The sequence below is a fragment of the Poecile atricapillus genome, chromosome 13 (assembly GCF_030490865.1).
Source record: "Poecile atricapillus isolate bPoeAtr1 chromosome 13, bPoeAtr1.hap1, whole genome shotgun sequence".
Taxonomy (NCBI): Eukaryota; Metazoa; Chordata; class Aves; order Passeriformes; family Paridae; genus Poecile; species Poecile atricapillus.
Window position 1 is genome coordinate 14,142,772 of NC_081261.1, and position 23,361 is coordinate 14,166,132.

General features: G+C 48.1%; 1 protein-coding gene across 2 annotated transcripts in view; it reads right to left on the reverse strand.

Moving 5' to 3' along the window:
* Positions 1-22,597, reverse strand: part of LOC131583877 (rho GTPase-activating protein 7-like) — a 50,301-nt gene extending 27,704 nt beyond the window's left edge. Inside the window, exon 1 of one of the 2 annotated variants that reach the window (XM_058848436.1) lies at positions 18,161-18,239. In XM_058848436.1, the coding sequence (XP_058704419.1) occupies positions 18,161-18,167 (7 nt within the window). In that variant the 5' untranslated portion in view covers positions 18,168-18,239. Of the gene's footprint in view, positions 1-18,160; positions 18,240-22,326 lie in introns of those variants that run through there. The other variant, XM_058848429.1, reaches the window with a different exon arrangement.
* Between the last annotated feature and the right edge of the window lie 764 nt (positions 22,598-23,361).

The window sequence follows — 23,361 nt, forward strand, 5'->3', positions numbered from 1 at the left end:
GAAAAACAGCAGTTTCTTGCCTGACCAGAAAAGCAAAATACTACTTTGTGCTTACCTTTCTTCCTATCTTCATTATATCTCAGCTGTTGAACTAAAGTAGTTGGACAGAGGATTCTTCAAGGGCCCAGTGGATGCTCCTTCCAGCAACAAATCAAAGCAGCTGGACAGGTCAATTTTTTTGCCAACTAGCCAAAGCTAGTACCTCCTAATTTTAGCAGATTGATTTTGTGCATGAAAAGACAGTTTCTGTTTCCAACAATATGTGTTAACAGCTCAGGAAGGAGCAACAGGCAATATCAGCTATTACAGAGCAAATATCAGAGCAAAGACTGTCCTGAGTTTATCTGTGCCTGCAATCAGATCTGGAAATCCCCTGAGAACAGGTTTGCTTGTGAGTGTTTTCAAGAACTCCTTGCTTTTGAGTTAAATAGATGCCAGAGAAATAAAGACATCTGAATGTCAGAGCTTGGATACTGGTGGTCCTGAGTGGTTTGGTATTGCCATCGGTGTGAGCAATGGGATGCAAAGAAACACGGAGGGTTTTATTATAAAAGAGCAAGATATGGTGACTCACATATATAAGAAGCACTAGAAAGTATAAACTTTGAAAATTTTGGCAAATTGTTGGTGAAATTAAATATTAATAGTAAAATCTGAAAGGTAATTTTGTTTTGATAGAATAATGATTAAATAGATTTAACAAAAACTGGCTTGAATTCTCCACAGTTTGGCCACGGTCACATCCTTGCTTCAATATTTTCAAACATTTGTGAAGTCATAATTTTGTCCAGATGAATAACTGGGGACCAGTAGATCTCACCTATGGTTCTTCTGTTTGCTGTGAGCAACTAATGCCACAGTGACTTTGACCCATTTGCATCCCCCCATAAGTTGGAACTATTTCCAAAGGTATTTGTCAAGAATTAACCAATCTGTTTCCAGGAATGTGACAATAACAGAAAAGGAAAAAGTAATGGTGGTGAATTTTAGCCAAATCAATCATTATAGATTATGGACTGATTTTATGATAAAACTGATGCCTTTTGCTCTTTTCCTGACTCAAATTTATCATCAGCAAATAATTCTTTGAAATCTTTGAGGCACTCCCAGAAAACAACCACCGTTCTATTTCTGTGGTTTTTTATATGTGTTCATTTCTATGACAGATGCTTAAGCTTTTCATTTGAATCACTATTATTAGGCCAGGGGTAAACTTCTGAAAATGCAATTGTTGTTTGGGAGGAATGGCAGCCAAAAGATTTTGATAAATAGCCTCAACAGATTCCACAAGTATATGTAGCATTTTCATCTGAAAAGCAGAACAGCTCATCTCTGGACCTCAGAGAAACAGAGACTCATTTTGGCTTTTCACTCTGGCACTTTAAATGGGAAGATGTCAAAGGGAACAAGAATAAATCAACCAATGAGGAGGAAAAAAGAAAAAAAGGAAACCACGGATCAGTATTTGTAAGGCAAAGTGTAAAATTGCAGTAGCAGCTTACAAACCTGTTTTCTGAATGTACAAGATGTGCTGTCTGGTCAGGGAACTACAGAGGAGCTCCCCTTGCAAACATCCCATGGACTGTGACAAGAGCCAAAAAACAGGTCAATATTCTGAATGCTTTAAAAATAATTTCCTTTGCAGCAACTCTAAAAAGTGGAAATACCTTAGAAAGATGACAGTGTTGCTTTAATCATGTATCTCATTTTTACAATAGTCCTGGAATTGATGTCAAATCTATTTAAAGGCAATATAAAAGCAGATTCATATGCCATAGTAGGCTGAGCTTCCTTAATAGACTACAATGTATCTCAGCAATGCCTGGGAGCTTGTTTTATTCTCTGCATGGTAATTGTTTACTGAAAGAAGAGAGTAGAGTTGACATAAAAAAACAGCTTGTAAAATATTTTGAAATATATTAGAGCTCTGGAAATAAATATTTAACATAATAAATAGATAATGTCCAGTTCTCTTGTCTATCACAGGAATCTATTTCCCCTCTGCCCCACACCCACCTGTACTGACCTAAAATGTTCTGCCTGATAATACTGAGAAGATAATACTGAAAGAGTTCAATCACATTTGGATGGAAAATTCATTCCCCCCTCCTAAAATTAAGTTCTCTAAACATATAGATGGGCATCAAGCAGGGGAATTATCGAGAGAGCCTAACCAGCTCAGAATGGGATGGGGATGCTGGCACAGTTTTCCTGTCCTCCAGGTCCCAGAAAGCATTTGTGCTTCCACACCCAAGCCAGCTCCTGGGAAGCAGGGCATGGCCAAAGCCAAGGTGGGGCAGCACCTCCAGCCCCAGCCATGGACCTGCTGGAGGCCAGAGCATGGAGCTGACAGCAGCCACTGAGCACCACTGCACTGCCTGCCCAGCACCCTCCACGCAGGGGGCTTTCCAGCAGGCTCTGTGTTTTATGGATGCAGCGTGTCTCTCATCAGAGCCTGAGTTGTGTACATAACTAGTGCTGACCTCTTCCTTCTCCACCGAGGCGCTCGTCCGAGCCAGAGATCTGTCGGGCGTCACCAGGCTGCTTATTTGACGCACTATTTTTAAATAACTCACAAATATTTAAACAACATTTCTATCAGCATTACATGTTTAGAAGACATCCAGGAATGTCAAGAGTACCCGAGCTGGCTGGCCCACATTGAGCAGAGCCCTGCAGCAGTGCTGAGCTGTCGAGTGGCCTGCAGCTCACACCAGCTCATGCACAGCCCCTGGCAAGAGGCGCAGAGCTTTCAGCACCCCGGCGAGAGGGCTCTCGTGAGACAGGCTGGGTATGCACAGTGTGACTGTCTCAGACACCCAGCCTTGGTTATGGTTTACTTGGGATTTCATTTTAGGGGATAACAAACAGCCCAAAGTCACTGCTGAAGACATCAATATCCAGTTTTTAGTCCTTTCATCGCTGTGACGTCTCTCAGCCGCTCGCAGATCCTCTCCTGGAGGAGCTTACAGCACCCATTCTGGCTAACAAAGCTTTGCTGGCTCTGACAAAGGCTGTGAGCCCAAGTCTCGAGACTAACTCAGCCAGTGCTTCTGTCACACAGCAGTGTGAAGACAGAAGCCAGTTGGATTTTAGTTCTAATTTAATGCAAATTTAGGATACATGACTGTATCTTCTATAACATCTCCACAAGATCTCCACTATCAGGTAGTGGGTGCAAAGGCATCCACTATCCAGGGAATTTTCTGCTTTGAAAAAGGAGCAAGGCCAGTAAAGCTTGATTTTAAGACCTAAAAGCCTTTGCATTGGTTATTTTACCACTTGGCTATAGCAAACTTTCAAAACTCAAAAGAAGAGTATTTCACACATTTGGAATTTGAAGATTGCTGCTAAGATGTTCAAAATAGAAATGCTGACATTGAAGCACCCAAACCAATAAAACCTGCTCATAAAGTACTTCACATCAAAAGACATTGATGTGCTTTAGCTCATTTTGGATTTCAGCAGCAGTCAGACCTTGCCTAAGACTGGGGCAGAGCTTGGTGCCAGTCTACCTGTGATGGGAGGCTGCATCCATTCTTACTTGTGTCCAGGCACAACACAACCCCTTTATTGAGCCAAACCATTTTTCCTTGGATGGCTTGGCTGTGTAGGTTATTAGAGGACATGGAGCTGACAGGTAATTACAGCATTGTCTTGAGAGAGGGCTGGCAAGGAGTATGAAGCACATTGAAAATCTTCATCTTCTTTAAGCAGTGGTGACTAAGTCAGACAAGAAAAAAGCACATTTTCCTGTCAGTATTAGGATGCCAGTACATGCAAACACCTGTAAGTTGTGCCCTGCAGAAAAGCAATTTCTCACTTTCTGCAAAACATCTTGACCTGATATTTTGCATACTACAAGGCTAGCTCAGGAAGATCTGAATCCCTTTTGCAGAGGAGACACCATCCCTATGTCTGTCAGTGGCAGAGAAGTGAAAGGATTCCAAACACCCTTCCCAACACGCTGCCACTACCTACAAATCATGAACCCAGCTCCCAGCCAAGGCCAGAGATTGGATGTGCCCTTTTCTGTAGGTGCAAACCCTCTGGGAATGAATGGGTAGGTGTGCACTGCAGTTCATGTGCTGCTAACTTTAGGGACATTTACCTTTGCCTACAAAGCACTGCCACATATTTCTGTGACAGGAGGCTTTGCCTTGTCTCCCCACATTTAAGAATAACTATTGTTGTCAGGTTCCAGCTGGACACAGGAATGCTGTGCAGTTTCTACTGTGGCATTCAGAGAGTCCCTACCTCTGATAATAGAGAGTGAGGGAGTGCCTGGGCTGACAGGACCTGATGGCTTGGTTTGCATCAATATCACTTACTCAACTTCACTGTAACTTTTTGTTGTTCTTCTGAAGGAGGCAGTATAAAAAAACAAGTATTCATACACAGCCTCTTTGCTCCTCTCTACAAATGCCCCACTTCATCTTTAAGAAGTAAAAACAGCAAAAAAGAAAGAAAAAAAAAAAAAAGGAAAGGACACTGCTCTGTTGCAACATCAAGCCAGCGTAAGCAGTGACAGCACCCACATGAAATATTTTACCATTAATGGCTCCAATAGAAATCTTTCTGGATGATCTATGGAAGCCCTGCAATCAGAAATAGTCTAAGCTTTGCTCAGCCCCATTTCAAAATCATGGTTCTCTGATGAGAAGGGAGTTGCCTTCACATGTACCATCAAATTTAGAAATCCATTTAAGTCCTTTTGATGTTATTTGAATGATCGCTTCTGAAAGGTTATAAAAAAAAAATGCAGCTAAGCCATATTTGTTTTTTCTGCAAGGTTTTGAAAGTGTAAACACTTAAATCATCAACCAAGTGCATATCATTCATATTCACCATAACTTTTAAAAGCATACTTAGCATACCGCTGAGAAAGATTACTCTGCTGACAAAAATCAAGTGTCTGGATTAATTTAAAGGAGTGCATTTCATAATCCATCATTCCAGAATAAGAGAACAAGGAACTGCTCAGTTAAATTAAACTGTGAGTTACTCTGGAACAAATTAAAGGAAATTAAGCTCTGCACTTGTGTCTAGTCCAGACGTGTAATTCAGGTCTGATGCTATTAAAAGTCAATAGTCTAGCAGGGTTTCATAAAGACTGAATCATTTTACAACTAATATTTGTTTGCACTCTTGCACAACATGAGAAGGCAGCAGGATTTGTGGCTTGTAAGACAAGCTGGCAGTTTCAGGCCAGCGCTCTTCAAGGACTTTTTGAAGGAGAACAGGTGTGGGAAACCAGCCTGGGAATGGTGGGGCAGAAGCAGAGAGGTCAGCAAGGAGAGAGGATGCTCATTGGTGCCACCATGGCATGTCTGAGCAGCAGGGCTGGGTTTGGTCCGTGTGGGTCAGCTCCAGGGCTCTGTGTCACACCCTGCCCAGCCCCAGCTGCTCCAGGGGAGCCCTTCTGGGCTGGCAGGGGTTTGCTCTCTGAGAAAAGGATTGTATTTGATAACCCCAGAGCTCACATGCAAACACAGTCCAGCTCAGCAGAGCAGATGATCTCCTGAGGAGACTCTAAAAAGAAGAGAGTGAATGAAGAAACTTAATAGGAGAGTGTAGTAAGTGGTACCAATCAGTTTTAGCTTTGCATGTGTTACCCAAATCCCACTTCTCTAAGTGCTCTTTTACTCTTTTCCTTTTCTCCTCTTTTTCTCCCCAATCTTTAAATAACCATTTACTATCAACTGTCTCCTTAATTTTCACTTAAAATTTTCTGTTTCAGTTTCTTTTACTTTTCCCTTCCTCCCCCCAATCTTTAATTACCCATTTATTATCAACTGTCTCCTTAATTTTCACTATAAATTTTCAGTTTCTTTTCTCCCTGGCTTTGCATAGATATGTTTAATCTAAACTTTTCGTAGCAGAAGAAAGAGTAGTTTGATAAACAATGTTCCAACAGGATGAAAACCCCTTTATAACCAGTTACCCTTAAAAAGTAAATCAGAATATTAACCTCATATACCTGACAGCATTCTAGAGAAAATATAAACATATTTAATTTACATTAATTGCCCTTACTAGGTTGTTTAGGCAGTGGTGGCTGTGGCCAGTGGAGGAGCCAGATGAGCACTGAGAACCTGAAAGGTTTAGTGACCTGGAAGGTTTAATGGCAGAGCAGGACTTCAGTCAGTGCAAAGCATTACAGAAAGTCAGGGCACAGAGCTGCATTTTTCCAAGTGGGGCAGGCACAGGAGGGAGAGTGAAGCTGTGTCTTTGACCTGCAGGAGAGCCAGCAGCGCTGCTCAGGCTCCTCTGCCTGCAGACAGGGGTTGTGCAAGTCTCAGAAATGCTGGCCTGCAGGCTGGTGTGTGGCACAGGCTGTGGCTCCAAAGTGAGGAGCCAGCTGAGTCAGACCTCTACAGCCCCACAGCCATGGAGTGGCAGCCACAAGCTGTGACCTGAATCTGGCTCTGCTGCTGTCACCAGCAAACAGGCCAAGTGTGCTTCATCTCTGGCAGCATCAGCTTATTCCTCTCTTGTGTCCATCCTGATGTGGTTATCCCTAGTTTGTAAATCCACACACTAATCAGCTTGGGAGTTAATATTTCCATAAATTCTGATTTCCAACGTGCTGTACTTCTCCATAGGAAAAGAGGTATTTTGGTGCCCCAGGTTCTACCTGCACACTCCAGAGAGGACCAAAGCACAGGGGAAGGTGCTCCTCTGAAAAGCTCTGCTGAGTGGGAGAAGGCAAATTAACAAGTCAACAAGTCAAGTATGCATTCCCTATGTAAAAGGCTTTAGAAGGACCAAGAAAAAAAGCACATTTTCCTGTCAATATTAGGATGCCAGCACACATAAACACCTGTAAGTTTTGCCCTGCAGAAAAGCAATTTCTCACTTTCTGCAATACATCTTGACCTGATATTTTGCATACTACAAGGCTAGCTCAGGAAGATCTGAATCCCTTTTGCAGAGGAGACACCATCCCTATGTCTGTCAGTGGCAGAGAAGTGAAAGGATTCCAAACACCCTTCCCAACACGCTGCCACTACCTACAAATCAGGAATCCAGCTCCCAGCCAAGGCCAGAGCTTGGATGTGCCCTTTCCTGTAGGTGCAACCCTACAGAAGGCAAAGAGAGAGAGGAGATGTGCTCAGGGACAGAGAGCAGGTGAATGAATGGGCAAATCCAGATCCAAAAGCCCTTACAGGACCTCACCCTTCAGGCCAGCCACACATTGTCTTTTCTGAAATCAGGAAAAATGAGCGTGGGCGATCATTTCCATCATCTTAGTGTGATTAATCCTACTCTGCTGCAACAGCTGAAATACCAACCATTTGTTTTTATACATTTGGCAAAACACCTTTCCCTTTTATTGCCTCGACCAAATCAGCCCAATTTTTCAGGCTGATTGGGCGTTTGGCAGTAATGCACCTAAATGGCCGAGCACTGGCACAGGGAGATTGATAGCACTGAGCCCCAGGTAAGGATGCTCCATTTTCCTGCAGACTGATTAGGACTGTCTATTCCAGCGATTTAAGTGTTTTTTCAAAGAACACATTTGAAGAGCTGAAATGGATACACACTGTCAGCTCCTGGCAGTTTAAGTGCAAACAGCTGCCCTGAAAGCTCTGTGCAGCACCACAAAGAGATGAGCCTCTATGAAAGCTAGTCAATCAAAGAAGATAAATCTTTGTGTCAGTTCTAATTATTGAGATACTCCAGTTAACTCAGGGAATCATAGACATTAGACTGGCTTTAAATGCCCACGTGGTTGAGACTATACCATTGCTCCTGGGAGGCAATTTCACTGTCTGACAGATCAAGAGGCTTTTCTCAGCTAGTTAATTCCAATTAAGTTTTTCCTCTCAATTTCATCCTCCTATCCATTATCCTCAGTCAGCTACCCTTCACAATTCCTCTCCTGCCGTGCTGCTAGTGCCAAGATTTCTGGAAATAGTGACATTATTACAAGTACCTGGTGATGACACCCATGAGGCTTCCCAGTGCCTCCCAGGCCTCGGAGAAAAGATGGTTTCTGTCTTAAACAGCTTTTTTCCAGCTTCTACAGGCTTTAAATAAAGCTCAACAGTTTAAATTACATATGTCAGTAACCTCCCCTTCTTGTGCTTTGACTCTTGCCCTCCGATAAACTTTGTTTCTCCTGGCTCCCCTGACTTCAGGCAGCAATCAAAGTGTAAAGGGGATGTGTTTAGATGGTGTAACACTAGAAAAGAGCTGCTGCTACAGGATTACCTCCTGATATTTTTCTAGAAGTCCACAAGCACCGGTGTAGTGGAAAATGTCTTGAGAATAGATGACAAAACACAAAAAGTTTATACTGCTGCCTCATGACCTTTATATAAAGCAAAATTACAGGGGATTCCAGTAAATAATTCCTTTCCTTCCTCCTCCAAAAAGTGATGGGAATGGCTGTATCCTTCAAAGTGGATGGGATTCATCAGTGTCTTGTCTCTGACAGCAAAAGAGGCTGCTCACACAGCACAGCTCCCCTTCCCTTAACCACATTGCTGTTCCTCTCACATGCTCAGGAAGACAAATGGAATCAAGCAATCTGTAAACATATTCATCCAGCTCAGGAAGATCAAGGGGTTTGCAAGTTTATTTCAAGAAACAAGAGGAATTTAGCCCTTTATTCAACACAGCAGCAAGCATCAAAGGATGGTGAGCTCCTCTGAGGAAGCAGGTCCCCTTACTCAAGGGCAGGGCTGCCAGGGATAAAGTTTGTGCATGGCCAGGTCAGGGCTGGAGCTCCAGCCCAGATTTACACCAGTGTAAATGAAAGCACTCCCCAGCCCAGTATCCACATTATTCAGGCCAAGGAAAAAATGTAGTGGCAGCTGTGAACAGCCCTGATAGGAGGACCTTCATGCAGGGGTTTAGTTTGTTTTTGCAGCTGACTCTCTGCTCCTCCTTTATCTTTTTTTTTTTTTCCCTCCTTTTGGAGATGGTTGACCTTAAATGCAAAAGGATAACGTGGGTCAGGAGGACTGCTTATTATGTATGAGTTATTTTCTTTCATGTTAGTGAAATCCTTTTGTAAAAGTTGGCAGAAGTCCTTGTTACAGCTAAATTTTGGACCCATGGGTGATCTGGAATTTAAGATTATTTATGTCTCAGCATAAAAAAAGCAGTGGAAAGGAAGCAAATTCAAAGAAAATAATCAGAGCACAGCTGAGGCCTGTAGCTTTACTTGTTTAAAGCATTCAAGTCTATCACTGCCCTCATCTTCACTGATGTTGGGTGACTGTTTCAGTGGTTTGAGGCTTGTGCATAGAAGCTGGAGCACTTGTAGAAATACACATCATACTTGTGTTGTTTCACAAGGCAAGCAGCATGAAGCACTTTACAGATTCCAAGACCTGACTTGCACAGCAAAGCTCCTGTGTACAGGTGTGCTGACATTACCTGCAACTCGTGTTGCAGTTTAACTTCTTTGCACTGCAGCTAGAGAGGAACAGCAGGTGGGGAGCAAATCCTGCTGCTGCAGTCACTGCAGCCTCCTCCTGTCCCCAGTCCATGGCTGGGGTGACAAGCAGACAGACTCTGCAGTCCTCACTCACTCTGGTACGTGGTTCCTCAACAAATCACCTCTGTTTGCACTGTAAAAATGAACTGCTGAGTGTGAACCAGAGCTGAAGTTCAGCCCTGGTCTGCCAGTGCTGTCCAGGCTGGGGTCATTGCAGGGAAGATCATTCCTGAAGGGTGGGGCTGTAAAGAACATTTTTAGGAAAGGGTTATTTTTGTGTGTTTATTCCCAGAATGGTCCCAGGGCAAATCCATACTGGCTGTTTTTCCAAGTCTCATTTACTCTTAATCAACATTCACAGAAAACTGAGGCAAAAGTTCTTAAAATATTCAGAAAGCAGTTTTGCTTCTTCACCATGCTATTTCACAGCCATCTTCCAGCAAAGGTAAAGGGAAAACCACAGTTGTTCCTTATACAAACATGCCCAAGAGAAAACTCTCAAAACCTTGTACCCTCAGAGGCAGGGGTCAACCCTGCTGACAGGATAAGCTCTGCCCACACTTCTCCTTTGGCTGCTAATTTTTCCAGCAGACCTCTCTGCAGACAGGCACCACTCCTCGATCCCATAGCCCAGCCCTGCCCTGCACAGAACAAGGAAGAAAGCAGCACCCCACAGCCCCTCCAAACTGTGCCCCAGCAGCCAGGGGTAGCTGTAACTGCTCAGCTCCAGGTTGAGAAGACCTGTCTCAGCTTTGAAGAACACATTTGAATGCACAGCAGTTTTCACTTTGAGGTGTCCTCCCTCTCCAGCACAGCAGACATTAAATATGTGCATATTTAATGCTCTGCCAGCTCTGCAGCCATCAGGTTGGATCAGCAAGGGGAACTCGCCTGAGTAATTCAGGAGTCTGTGGAATGTCAGAGCCTGCAGGTACAGCTAGGGTGACATTTTCAGAGGTATCTACGTTTCTTAGGCTCTTCAAGCTCCATTGAAACTTGCTTGAAGTGAATTTGAATGGAGTATAGGCCCCCAGATCTCTTTTGTATTTTAGGTTAGCTTCTATCCTTTAAATTTTGCAACAAATAACAAGCAGACACTGCTTGGAAAGCTGGGAGCAGAGGAGTTTGGATAGCATAATCATAAATGAGAAAAATTCTCTTGAATATTGAAAGTACATTTAATGTGGTGCTCAAGGTCACACAGCAAATCAATGGACAAAACTGAACCAAAGCCCTGAGGGCACATTACTTGCAATCAGATGCAGGAGTAATTGAGTAACTGCAAAGACTTAGAAGCAGCATTACATCAACTTCACATATGGCTAGAAAGGGGCTTGGGGACATTCAGTGATTTGCTGGAGGGGAGAGAGGGCCAAGAGCAGGGCTGACATTAGATTTGAGCAGCTAATATCACACAGGTAACCTGGCACGGGGAAGCCTGCTATTTACAGTCCACAAAAATTCTGATTTTAGTGCCTTAGTTTTCAGTATATCCACTGCTGGAGACATGAGGAGTCCTCCACTTGAAGGCCACCTCTTGCTGACTGTTGGCACTGTGTTGGGAGACCCTGAGGTGAGAGGCACGCAGTGACTCGGCTCTGGCACCTGGCATGACACTGCTGGGTAGCTGTGTCCCACTGAGAACCTGCCCCTTGGCTGCTGAGCTTCCCCACGAGCTGCTGGCCCAGCAGCATCTTTACCAGCCCTACCTGGCAATCACTTGCCTCTCATTTCAGCTGTCAAAATTATATTTATGCTAGCGCAGTATTTCCTGTTTCCTAATTTGGATGGTTCCCTCAGTCATTTTTCCACTAAAATGCTCAAGCATTTTTTGAAAAGATCTAAACAGGAAGAGACCTGACCTCTCCTCCCTGAACATCTTGTGCTCCCTGCTCCTGGCAGCAGCAGATCACTCCTGTGCCAGCTGCTGTGGCGACTCCAGGACAAGCTGAGGGTGGATCCCATACCTTGGGGTGCCCGTGGGCTCTGCTTGTGTGCACTCATGGGTTCCCTTGAAAGGCTCAGCAGTTTTGGGATCCCAGGCAAGCCTTTCTTGTTCACACCCTGCTTTCTGAGCCCCCAGCCCAGCTCACTGCCTTGCCTGAGTGCAGATGGATCCCAGGTTCTGGTCAGCCGGTCACCCCCCAAAAGGGGAAATGCCCATGGGTTCAAATGGTTTGATGTTGAGCCAGATGCTTCAGGCAGCAGACACCAGGCAGCTCCTCTGCTGGGCACTGTCCTTGGGAACAGAATGGCTTCAGGGGCTTTCCCACCTGGAGACCTGCAGGCTATGGGACATCCATCATCACTGCACCTCACCTGGGAAAGTGCAGCCCCAGGGGCAGAGCCATCCCAATCCCTGCCTCAATTGCTTCCACAAAGGCCCCAGGGAAGAATCTCTCTTTCCCTGAGCTGTACAATCCTGCACCCCAGGATTCAGTCTGTGCTTGTGTTCCCTTGCTGTTGGGATGCTGGATACAGCAGGTGCATCCAGCCCAGCCCCACTGCAGGACCCACGGACACTTTTGGGGTGCTGGGATGGGGGCCCGAGGGCACTGCCCACTGCCAGGCTCCAGCTCCTCTCCTTGGGAGAGCAGTGCTGCCCTCAACAGACATGACACACTTGGGGTTTAGGCAGACAAACTCCCTGCAGATGACTGATGTTGAGCTGGGCAGAAGCAGTGAGGAGGTGCTTTCCTTACTGCTGACAGCGCAGAGTTCCCTGGCACCGGCACATCCCAGCTCTGGGGCACTGCAGTCAGCCATGGGGAGCACAGCAGGAGCCTGTGCTGCATTCCCAGCCAACAGGACAGTGGGATAAATGGGAAAAAGTTGGTTCTGCCTTCAGGAGGTGGAGAAGCTAATGCACTTAATTTCCTGTAGTATCCACATAGCCCCAGGGAAGGAGAGAAGCGGTGCCAAAGCCTTTGTCAAACCCTCTGGCTGTGGGACAGAGAGGGAACTACCCTGCAGCCCCACTGCTAGAGAGCCCCACTTCCCCAGAGCTGGGCTCACAGCCACGTTGCCCTGGGCTCTCCTGGCAGAGGTTTAGTGGCCAGGCTCCAGATCCAGCTCTTTGGCTGGTGCAAATCAAGAGCTGACACACCTGAGGGTGACAGGACAGAAAAAGAGTGAAAAAACCCAGCAAGTGAAAAGAAACTTGGGGCCCTGCATGTGTCTGTGCCCACAGATTGCTCCTGCAGAGCTCTTGGGCAGCTGCCTCCCAGCACGTCCTTATCTGCACTCTCCTCCAGAAGCCCTCAGTGCCTGGAAATCACATTCAATACATGCAGTGGGACATATTTAACATACTAGTGTGGGGCCTTGCAGCAGTTAAGTCATGCTGCAGAATTAATCTGAGATTGGTGATAACTGCAGAAAATTAGATTTATGTTAATTTTTTTAATGTTGGGGTTTTTTCTCAGAGTTGCTCTTCCAAGTCCCAGCTCTATCCTAGAGCAGTGAATCTGTAGTGCCACCCTCCTATGCCACAGAAAGGAGCACTCGAGTGTCTTTGGGGCTTGGGAAGGCGGCCTCACCTGGCACTGGCTGCTTGGAGCAGGAGCCAGGTTGTGGCCATGTTTTCATGGAATGCTGTGAGGCTACACCACTTCCCCAGAGCTGGAACTGGGCTCCAGCCTCCCAGCACAGCAAATCCTTCTTCTCCCGGCCGTGTTCAAGCACCTTCTGCTGTGTGGGCTGCTGCAGGGAGATGGGAATGAGGAAAGAGCAGCACATGGAGTATTTTGGGAGACTCCTGATACTAAAGCACAGTCACTAACTGTGGCTAAGTAAGATTTGTAGATATTCTGGACTGGTGGCAAGGAAGGGGGGAAAGGCAATCCCAGACAAAGGAAAGCAATAATGTGTTATTGGTCAGGAAGATTCATGTGGTGAAAATGAATAGCAGCGAGTGGCTTGCAGTGAAAGCCCATCCATCTTGTCTGGCAGGGAGCACACACTGCTGGGTGCCTGGGCAGCATGGTGTGTGACAGCCAGGTCACGAGCTGCTGTGCACATCTCTCCAGGTTCAGGGGTACAGCAGGGGCTCCCCTCTGCACACACAGAGCACACCCCTGCTTCCCCCACTCACTGCATGTCTGTGCCCACCAACATCCCTCCAAGGAGCAGCAGGGGAGCTGCTCTCCAGGCTGGGCCAGCATCAGCACCAGGGCACAATATCCCTGCTCAGGCTGAGCACAGCCTGGTCTCAAGATCAGAGAGAACAAAAGGAAAGCATCCCTCTGTACATCCCTGGCTGTGTCATTTGTTTAGTGTTAGACTGGGAAAGCTGTGCTTGATTTTGGTGTCAAATGAAAGCCACAGAGTGATCATCATTAACTCAACAGCTGCACTTCAGCCAAGAGCTGCCCTGGGTGCAGTGGGTGGGGCGGCCTCACAGTCTGGGTCTGGGTCTGTACACAAACCACTTCAAAAAGGAGGCTTTAAAAGGTGTCATTGCTTTAGTTACTCAGCAAATGCTTCACACTCATATACTCCTAGTCTTTTAATAATATACCAGGTTTTTAACAGAGCTGTAACAAGTTCAGAAGATGACTTGCCTATCCCATCACCAGCCTGCCCAAAGCTGACCATGTGTGTATTCCACCCCTGCTCAATGGAAAAACACCCACAATTAATGCTCCCTCTGCTACCGAGCTGATTAAAGATTCAGCTTGGATGGGAGAGGAAGTGCAGGGTCCAGCATGGCTTCCTGTGTGCCTATAAATATCCACTGGGATGGTTTAGGCAGAGGTCAGCCCCAGGCAGCTGCATGAGTGCCGGCCTCCTGTGCCTCGCACTGCTGGAGTGGCAAAACTTGTCCCCCCTTGGAGCAAGAGCTTTGGGACACAGACAGGGAGCTCCTGCTGCATCTCCTGATGTTAATCAGAGTTTGACATTTGCTGCAGTGGCAGCAGGACCACTGGATACCTGCCAGGGCAGGGTCCCACCAGGGTCACCCCCTTGGGCTGGCACCATGTGAGCCTCTCTAGTCACCTGTTGGTCTCTCAGACTTGGCTGAGTGGCACATGAAAGCTAGAAATGTTTTCAAAACGCTCTAGAAGACAAGAACAGACAGAAAGATGATATTTGTGTGCTTTGGTCCAGCAAAGGGACTTTAGGGAGCAGTTTTGCTCTGCCCAGAGTGGGCTGGTTGGGGGTCCTCAGTGCAATCAGCACTCCTGGTTCCCACAAACCCAAGCACACTGTGACATCTAGTGGCAAGTTACCCCAGAGCCCAGGGAAAGCTGTGTCTGACAGCCCTTTCCCACTGCTCCCAGACAGCCAGCCCAGACAGGTTTGCTTTGTTACACGTTCTTGAGGTGCCTCTGTGCACCTAAACCTGTATTCAGGTGTAGCAGGGAGTGTTGCATGCAGGTGTGAGACTGTGTATGACAGCTCGTGGCTCAGGCCGAGGTGTGCAGGTGACAGGGACTGTATTTGGTGTGCAGCTTGGGCCATATGTGACATGGCTTTCAACCAGTGTCCCCAGCAGGGACCAGTGCTGGTACTTGACCAGCTCAGGTGGCCTTGCCAACATTTCCCAGAAGCCAGGGCCACAAAGATCAGAGGTGGAGCAGCAGACAGGGAACCTCATGCCCTTCCTGCACATTCACCTCCACCTCCTCCCCATCCTTCAGCAAGGTTTATTTAATATTTCACCCTTTTTTTCAGACTCTGATTTCATGCACCACCATCAGTGACATATTCCTTATTAGCTGAATAATGATACAGAAATTAAATCAACAGGCTTTTACTAACAAGTAGAAGGGCCCCATCATGCACGTCTGGGCAGCATGAGTCAGGGATATCATCTGATTACTGGGCTGCTTTGTGAAAGAAGGGACAGATACCAAATATGGGGAATAAAACTGAGAAAAAAGGTCACATTTCAAGAAGATCCTCATTCCTGTGTGCGAGTTCAGAACTGGGCAGGAAAGTGGGAAGCTGCTGTGCAGCACATGAGCACCAGCCTCTTCACACAAGCACCCTCTGTGCACCCACCACAGTCCTGCCCCACACAAACTCCCTGCTCCTGGAGGACGATGGAAACAGCAGCAAAGTCTGTGGTGTCAGAGCCCTGGGAAGCTGAAAGCAGGGTGGGCAGCACCAATCCTGCTTCAGGTGCTTCAGGTCTCTGAAGCAGGCTGAGACCTATGAGTGGTGTCCAGGCTCCAGCGCCAGAGGATGTCAGGCACCACAGTAAAACCTCCCGAGCCACCAGCAGGGCCTCTCCTTTGTATCTGCCTTTCATAAAGCTTTGTTCAACGCACAAAACAGATTCTATATGATTTATTTGCCAGAGAAGCCAAGTTCCCTTCCCACACAAGCATTCCTTCCAACAGCTCCAGGTCCTGCCTTTTCCCAGGAGCACTGAGGGAAGCAGGATGAGGTGGAGGAGGGATGGGAACAGCAGGCAGTGTGTGTGCTCAGCCCCCTGCTGCACAAGGCTTGCTGGACCAGTTTTTGGCAGGTGTCAGAATTTTTGGAAAGCCAGATTTTTGGCAGGTGTCAGATAATGTTAACCCTGGAAGTGTGAACCCTGGAGATGGTAAACTTCAGAAGCTGAAACAGCTAATTTATACCAAGAAGAACAGCAATCCACACAAAAACACTCCCAGAAACACCTCCCTGTTTCTTAATAGCTCTCTGATGGCAGGGCAAGTGCTGGGGAGAGGGGGGTGACAGTGCTGACCCCAGCACCCCAGCTGACCCTCTGCAGCCCCCCAGCAGCATCCTCAGCACTGCTCAGCCCCCGTGGGTACTGCTGGGACCTGGCTGGCCCTGCTGCCCACCTCAGCAGCCACCTGGGCTTCATGCCTGGTGCTCCTACTGGCTCTGCCAGCAGCTGCCACCAGGGAATGAGCCCACAGAGAGCAGGTGGATGGTGGCTTCTCCTTGCCCAGCGTTCCTGTGGCACAGCAGTCATGGCAAAGGAGGGTTCCTCCCTGTGGCTCGGCCCTTCCTGACCTCCAGCCAGCGCCCCTCACTTCCCACAGTGGTCATTGCATCAGCACTCCAGGGCAGAATGCTCTTACAGTGAATACCTGGCAACACAACCCGCTCCTGCCTCATGACTCTTAGCTTATGTCAACAATTTATTCATTTCCAAAACACATGTAATTTTCTACCTTAAAAAGCACACCTCTACTACTGCCTGGGAGACCTGTGTGTATCAACAGATGGATGTTCAGCCCTAGTCTGAAATGCAGCAAACTAATTGTGTTTCTCCCCAGTTCTCGTGCTCGGCACATCGCCAGGGTGACGCAGGGCAATGAGAAATAAATTGACTCGAAACTTGGCTAGAGAGCATCAGCAAACAGAGGGTTGAAAACTCAGCTTGATTTATTTTATAGAGAGGCAAAGGACAAGAAATGCAGTACTATTCCCAGCTGTGGTCCTGGCAAACCAAGGTCCATATGAGAGTGGAGCTGCTGGTGAGGCTGGGCAGCCGCAGCCCCAGGGACTGTCTGACAGGGGAGCACCGTTGGGAAGGGACATGGCACTAATCCCCTTTCTGAAAACATTCTGCAACCCTTGCCTCTCCTGCCCAGAGAATACAAAGTGTTTTACATGAAGCAATAAAATAAAGGCCACCTTCTGACACACAGACGCTTAATGCCATCCTACAGAGCTGTCGGAGTTGCTGTAGGATTTTTTTGGCATTACAAAGCAAGCCTTTGGCAAAGGCAGGAGCTGGGGCTGGCCCAGCTGATGGCCAGAGAAATACCAGGACTGATCCAGCATGGGGCACCAGTTCCTGCTGCTGGGGAGCTTCAGCCCGGGCAGAGGGATCTGGGAACAGCAGCAATGAGACAAGAGAGGAACCAAGGGGTTGAGCCAGCTGAGAGAGGAACCACCCTGCAGGAGATGGGGAAGATGTGGGAGCACAGCTGAGCATGGAGGCCTGGAGCAGCAGCACTATTCCTCTCAGCCCCTGCTCGTGCTGGGTGACAGCCACACATTGCTGCAGGCTCAGACACCTGCCCCAAAGGTCCCCTCTCTCCGCCTTTACTCACAGAAAACAGATCAAAACCAGAAATTTTGCTATTGCATTTCAGGAAAAATGAATTATTGCTCAGGGTGACCTCCTCTGATGCTGGAGGCCTCATGGAGGATATGCTGTCCCCACAGAGAGTGTCTCTGCTGCTGCTGTTTTCCCAGCTCTGCCACCCCACTTGGTCCCTATGGGAAAGCTCAGACAGCAGGGATGAGACTCCCAAGGGAGCACTGAGGGTCCTGATGCTCCCTGGGGAGCAGCAGGGCTGGAACCAGTGAGGTGGCAGCAGGATGGGTGGCTGCTCCCCTCGAGAGGACAAACCTTTGCCAGGCAGGGACATTCTGCCACACTGCCTCTCTCCAGGGACAGCTGCACTACACCACTGAATGCCCACCATGGGACTTGCAGATGCTCAAGTGCTAGATCTCAAAATTCCTAGTAACTAAATTTTTTTCTTCTAAATCTAAACAAAATATATCAGAGAAAAACTTCCTGTTTTCTGATGGGCTTTTTTTTTTTTTTCCCTTTGGGCTCATTTTTCTGATAAATGAGCCCAAATAGGAGCAGCACATCCCGGGAACAGTCAGACCCACACCACTCTCGAGTCCATGCCTTGTTATCTGGCTAATTGCATTATAGTTTGATTGCTGGTTTAAAAACCTCAAAGAAATAGAGTAAGCAAGGAAAGAAAACAAACCTCCTCCTACCTTCCATGGGGAGAGGCAACTGCAGCTGGTCACTGTCCTGTGCAGAAGTTACTCCTGTGTCCCTGCAAGCGAGCAAGTCCTGTCCGGGGCAACTGAACTCCAACCCCATCTGCTCAGCTTTAAGCAGGACGGCTGAGATCCCACCCAGGACGGGGTGGAGAATCCTCCCTGGGAAAGAGCAGCTCGGTCACAGCTCCTTCCAGCCGCTCTGCGCATCCCGGCAGGGCTCTGACACGCCGCTTCCTTTCTCTCCCCCTCGGAATTCAGCAGCAGCCTCTGCGACTGCCATCTCTCACCAGCATCTGCAGCTGAGCCTGCCGCAGGGACTGTGCCTGGCAGTGCCAAAGGTGTGGGTGGCATGGGTCCCACCAAGGAATCAATACGGGATACACACCGTTTAAATCTGTTGCGGGATGGAGAGGAATGGAGCGCACAGAGGTACTCGAAGCACTACAGTTACATCAATGAGAAATCCTCGAGGAACTGGAGCACGGCCCAGCAGAGTGAGCTCAGTGCAAAGCACACTGCTGAGTGCTACAGTGTGGACACCACCCTGACACTGCTCCAGTTCTGCCAGAGGCGATGGGAAAAACATGTTCAATCCAGCACTTTTGCACCAGAAGTCTTTTAGTCTGAAATTCTTCTGGGCAGCAGAGGATATTTTCTTTAAAACAAAGTCTCTATGGAATTCATTCTGTCTGGAGAAGAGACAGCTGACCATGGTTTGAATTTCCCTCTCAGTGAACATCCCTGGGCCCTGCCACACCAGGCAGGGGGTGCATGGAAGGCAGCAGCATTTCATGCCTGCTCACCCGACTGCTGCGTGGCTTGGAGCTCCCCTGGGTTGTGGGCAGTAGAGGATGGCAGTGGTGTGTTTGGGCTGTAAGGTGTTTATTGCCCATCACATGCATTGATTCAGCTCTGGGTGAATTCCCTCTTTGTCTGTGACTGAACTGCCCAGCAGCAGGCAGCTCCTGCAGCCCAGCCCTGGCTCCCACTGCCACAGCTCGCACAGGGGACACTTACATTGGCATTGCAGTGGAGAGATGGAGATGGAGAGAGCAGATAGGGTACAACAGCAGAGAGACAGCTGTCACTGACAGCAGTGCTGAGCCCTGCTCTGTATTTGCAGCACTCACAGCACACAGAGGATGCCTGACAGGGCACTGGTGCTCTTTGCTGGTTCACTCTGTGCCTCACACCAGCTAACAAGGTTAAGCATTAATGAAGCAAAATATAAAAATATTCCAGGTGTTAATGCCTATGACACATATGACTCAAACTGAAATTTCCTACCACTGATGATGTTTCTGGTTGGAACTGGCTTCTGTGTCACTGGAGGGGGACATTCAGATTCAGGTCCTGGTCACTCAGACCAGGGTGTGGATAGAATAGTCACATCCCTTAACGGGGTACATGGGTGTGGTGAGAACAGAAATCAGCTTTTGATGCCTTCTGAAATAGGATGTGTGGAGGAATAGGCTTTTCTGACTTCCTTTCCCAGAGGATATGGAGACAGAAGCCCCACGCAGGGCACCCTCAGCACAGGGGCCCAGCACACGGTGTCACCCCAGCTGACCGGCGTGGCAGTGCCTGGAGAAGCCAGGGCTCTGCAGGACACTGGTCCCTGCATCACAATCCCTAGCACAGAAATTGAGTAGAAAAGACAAAAATTCCTCTTCAAAAGAGGAGCACAAAGCCCTGGAGCGTTGCAAGGCACACTTGCACACCATGAGGAGTAGTGTGAGGAGAGCTGGCAGCGCTGGCTCAGCGGGCAGGGCAGGGCAGGACAGCTGTGGCTGCTGTGCTGTCTCTCGCAGGCAGCCCCAGGAACCATCCCGTGCCTCTGTGCTCCGTGTGACGCCCGCTCCCCCGAGGCCGCCTGACCCCGGCTTCCTTCCCAGCCTCTCTGAACTCCCGGGCCCTCAGAGGAGCAGCACCACGGTATTTTTAGCCTGTTTACAAAGCCGGAGCAGTACATTTGTGTGCAGCTTGCAGCGAGGGAGCACAAACCATGCAGGCAGCGGGGCAGCTGGCGGAGGGGGGGTGGCCAGGGCTAAGGATGGCTTCAGAGATGGAAAGAGAACCAGAAGGAGCACCAGAAAAACATCACCATTTTGCTTTTCCTTTAATACACATTTGATAAATTTCCTTTAATAAAAATTTAGTAAATTTTAAAGCCCTTCTTCTGGTGCTCCTTTAAGTGCTGAGAGTTTCAGCACCCACCCAAGTGGCAAGCCAGTGCAGAAGCCCTACAGGCTCCTGCTGCTCCCCTCTGTCATTGTTGAACACCATGTGGCCAGAAGGAATCACAGGGATCCACCAGCTGGATCTATTATGCAGTCTCCAGTGGAAGCATTATCCACTGTACCAATTTCTTTCCTGAATTGTGGTGTTTGAGCTGAGGACAGCAGTCCAGGAGCAATGGCATCAATTGTTGTTGAAAAAGTAGCCAACCTTTGCCAGCTCCTCCAGGAAGTCTCTTGGGGTTGGTGCACACAAATCACATCAGCATTTGGGTGTCCTGTCACCTCACAGAATCTGGGGCAAACTGAGAAGCAGCTGTATTACAGCTCCTGAACATGGTGCAGGGTGGCAGATACCACCCTCAGCTCTGTCCCTTCTGCTTATAAACGTATGTCCACGCTTCTTTCTCACAGCCCAGCTCAAAAGGCTCCCTGATGGTGCTGAGCCTTCTTCACACCATTTGGAGTGAAGAGCTGCAATTTGAGTTCTGGCTGTTGTTCTGCAGAAGAAAGACACATCCACCTGGCAGAACTGGTGTCACTGAGCTCCTCAGTAATACCTATGCCTGATATTCCTCCTGACCAACACATCCTGTGCCAACATGTGATGAATGTTTCCAGTGTTTCCCCACTGTTTCCAGTGCATTGTAGTGCTGGTCTGGTGGGACGGCTCCACAGATGCAGCAGTGACTGGGTTTGGTGCTGCTCTTCAGCCCAGCACAAAAGCCCAGAGGCATGACCAGCACACTCAAATTAAATCTAGGATTTTCAAAGTGGTTTGTGGACCTTGGAGGCACAAAAATCATAGATCTTGTACACAAAAGCAATTCCCAACGTCCTGTTCCCCTGCTGAAAGTCCCCAGTTAATCTGACAGCCTGTTTGCTTCATCCCGGTTGTGAACTGAAAGACAACCTCAGCCCAAAGGGTAACTTGGCTCATGCTTTGACAGAACAACAGGGATGTTTACAATAACAATCCAGCCCCTTGGCACCTCTGAAAGGTCTGCTTATAACAAGTGGGCTCAGGGAAAAGAGAAATACCTTTACTCATTTTGAACTCTCTCTCAGGGATGCGGACAGGGACACCCATCTGGCCAGAATCAAAATGCTACTACAAAACCTCCTGTCTCTGTGAGATGAACACAAGCCCCATGAGGAAAGATCTATGCACAGCCCACTGAGCTGCTTGAAAGAAAAAGTATCTAGAAAGCCATTTTCAGTAACTGGAGCTGTTATTACTCCTGCCCTGGGATGCTGCCAGATCCCTGCTGGGCACCGTGTGCCTGAGAGGAGGAACAGCTCAGGCCCTGTGCCAGTGCTCACCACGGGGTCCCTGCACAGCCCCACACCTGCCACCCCCCTGCCCATCACCATCCTCACACAGCCCCAGGGTCTGCTCTGCCCACCTCTGCACATGCTAATGCACAGCTGGAGAGCTCGGGGTGCAAGGCTTGGGGAAAGGTGGCTGGACACAGAGAAAGATTATTTCTGACACCCTAGAAAGGCTTCCTGAAAAACTATGCAGGTTCAAGTTCACAAGTTTCTGTGAGCACCGAAAATGAAGGTTTAGAAGTGACTCAGGTCATTTTTCAGCACTGTGGCTGTTGGGCACTGCATGGCTGACTGACAGTCATGTTTTAAAGTGTATACAAAACTTCAGCTAAACAAAAAAGATAAAATTTAATTCTATATAAATCTGAGTATTTCCAGCTCTACATACAAATCATCAGCTCAAAACACCCACATGGTCCCACCAGTGAAAAAGCAGCCTGGGAAAAAGCAGCTCTGTGGTGCAACAGAAAATGCAGCAGCATTAAAGGAGCGCCAAAAAAAGTAAAGGTATTTTCCTTCCTTGATCAAGGACGTAGCCCTGATGCTTGAATCACACCAGTGTGGGATTACAGCTGCCCTTGGACTGACCTGCAAGGCGTTTTTCCCTGGCTGTTCTCCAGAAGCCGTCCCAGGCCCAGCTGGTGGAGCCCCCGGGGTGGTCGCTGAGGCATCTCCTGAGGTGGGGCCTCCCCCACGCCGCCATCCTCATCCTCACCAGACCCCAGCCCTTGCACAGGAGCCACAGGCCAGGACCAAAGCTAATCCATTCTCTCAGCTCCTGCCTCTTAAACTGGACTGGAAAAGCTTCTGCCCAGGAGAAGCCTGCAGATAACTGCTGAGCATGGCTCTGGCAGGAGCAGGAAGAGGAGCCCAGGGCAGCAGCCCCCAGCAGGGTCCCAGCACAGAGCACAGCCCAGCCAGGCTTGGCTCCCACCTCCTGTAAACACAGCTGTTCCTCCCACAGGGAGGATAAATAAGGAGTGAGGCCACGCACATCCCGGGAGCTCTGCACCTCTGCATTCCCAACCCCTGCGTCAACTGTCTGCACACAGCTCTTAATTGGACAGGCTGGGTTTGCCAGGGTTTGGGATTTTAATTCTGATTCATCTAGAATGGAGCAGCTTGGTCTAGAAGCAAAATAGGATATTTCTCCCACGTTAGGGGATTTACCTGAGTGATGGTTTTGTGCAGAGACCATTCTGTTTGAAAAGTACTTGGATTAAACATTCTCCAAAGAAACTCCAAAGGCACTCCTTTCCTGTGCTGTCCACTCTCTAAGCAGCAACGGGGATATAAAAAACCCTCTGCCAATTTACCTGTTCAGTTACATGCCTGGAAATAGTGCCCACAAAAGTACGTTCTTCCAAGCACATGCAACCAATTAAATTTAGGTTTCCTCCCCATCTGGGATGTGAGAATGAAACATCTTTACAGTGGAAGTGTGTATGTACAAAAAGTAAGTATCTGACTCCTAGCTCGGCCCTGGTGAAGCTCCTTGGCAAAATCAGTCCTGGAAAAGAAATTGATGGGGAGGTGACTCGAATTGCAGGTTGCTGGTGGCAGCTGGTGTTACGTGTCACATATCCACCATTTCTAGAGCTGGCAGCAGGTTTGGGTCAGTAC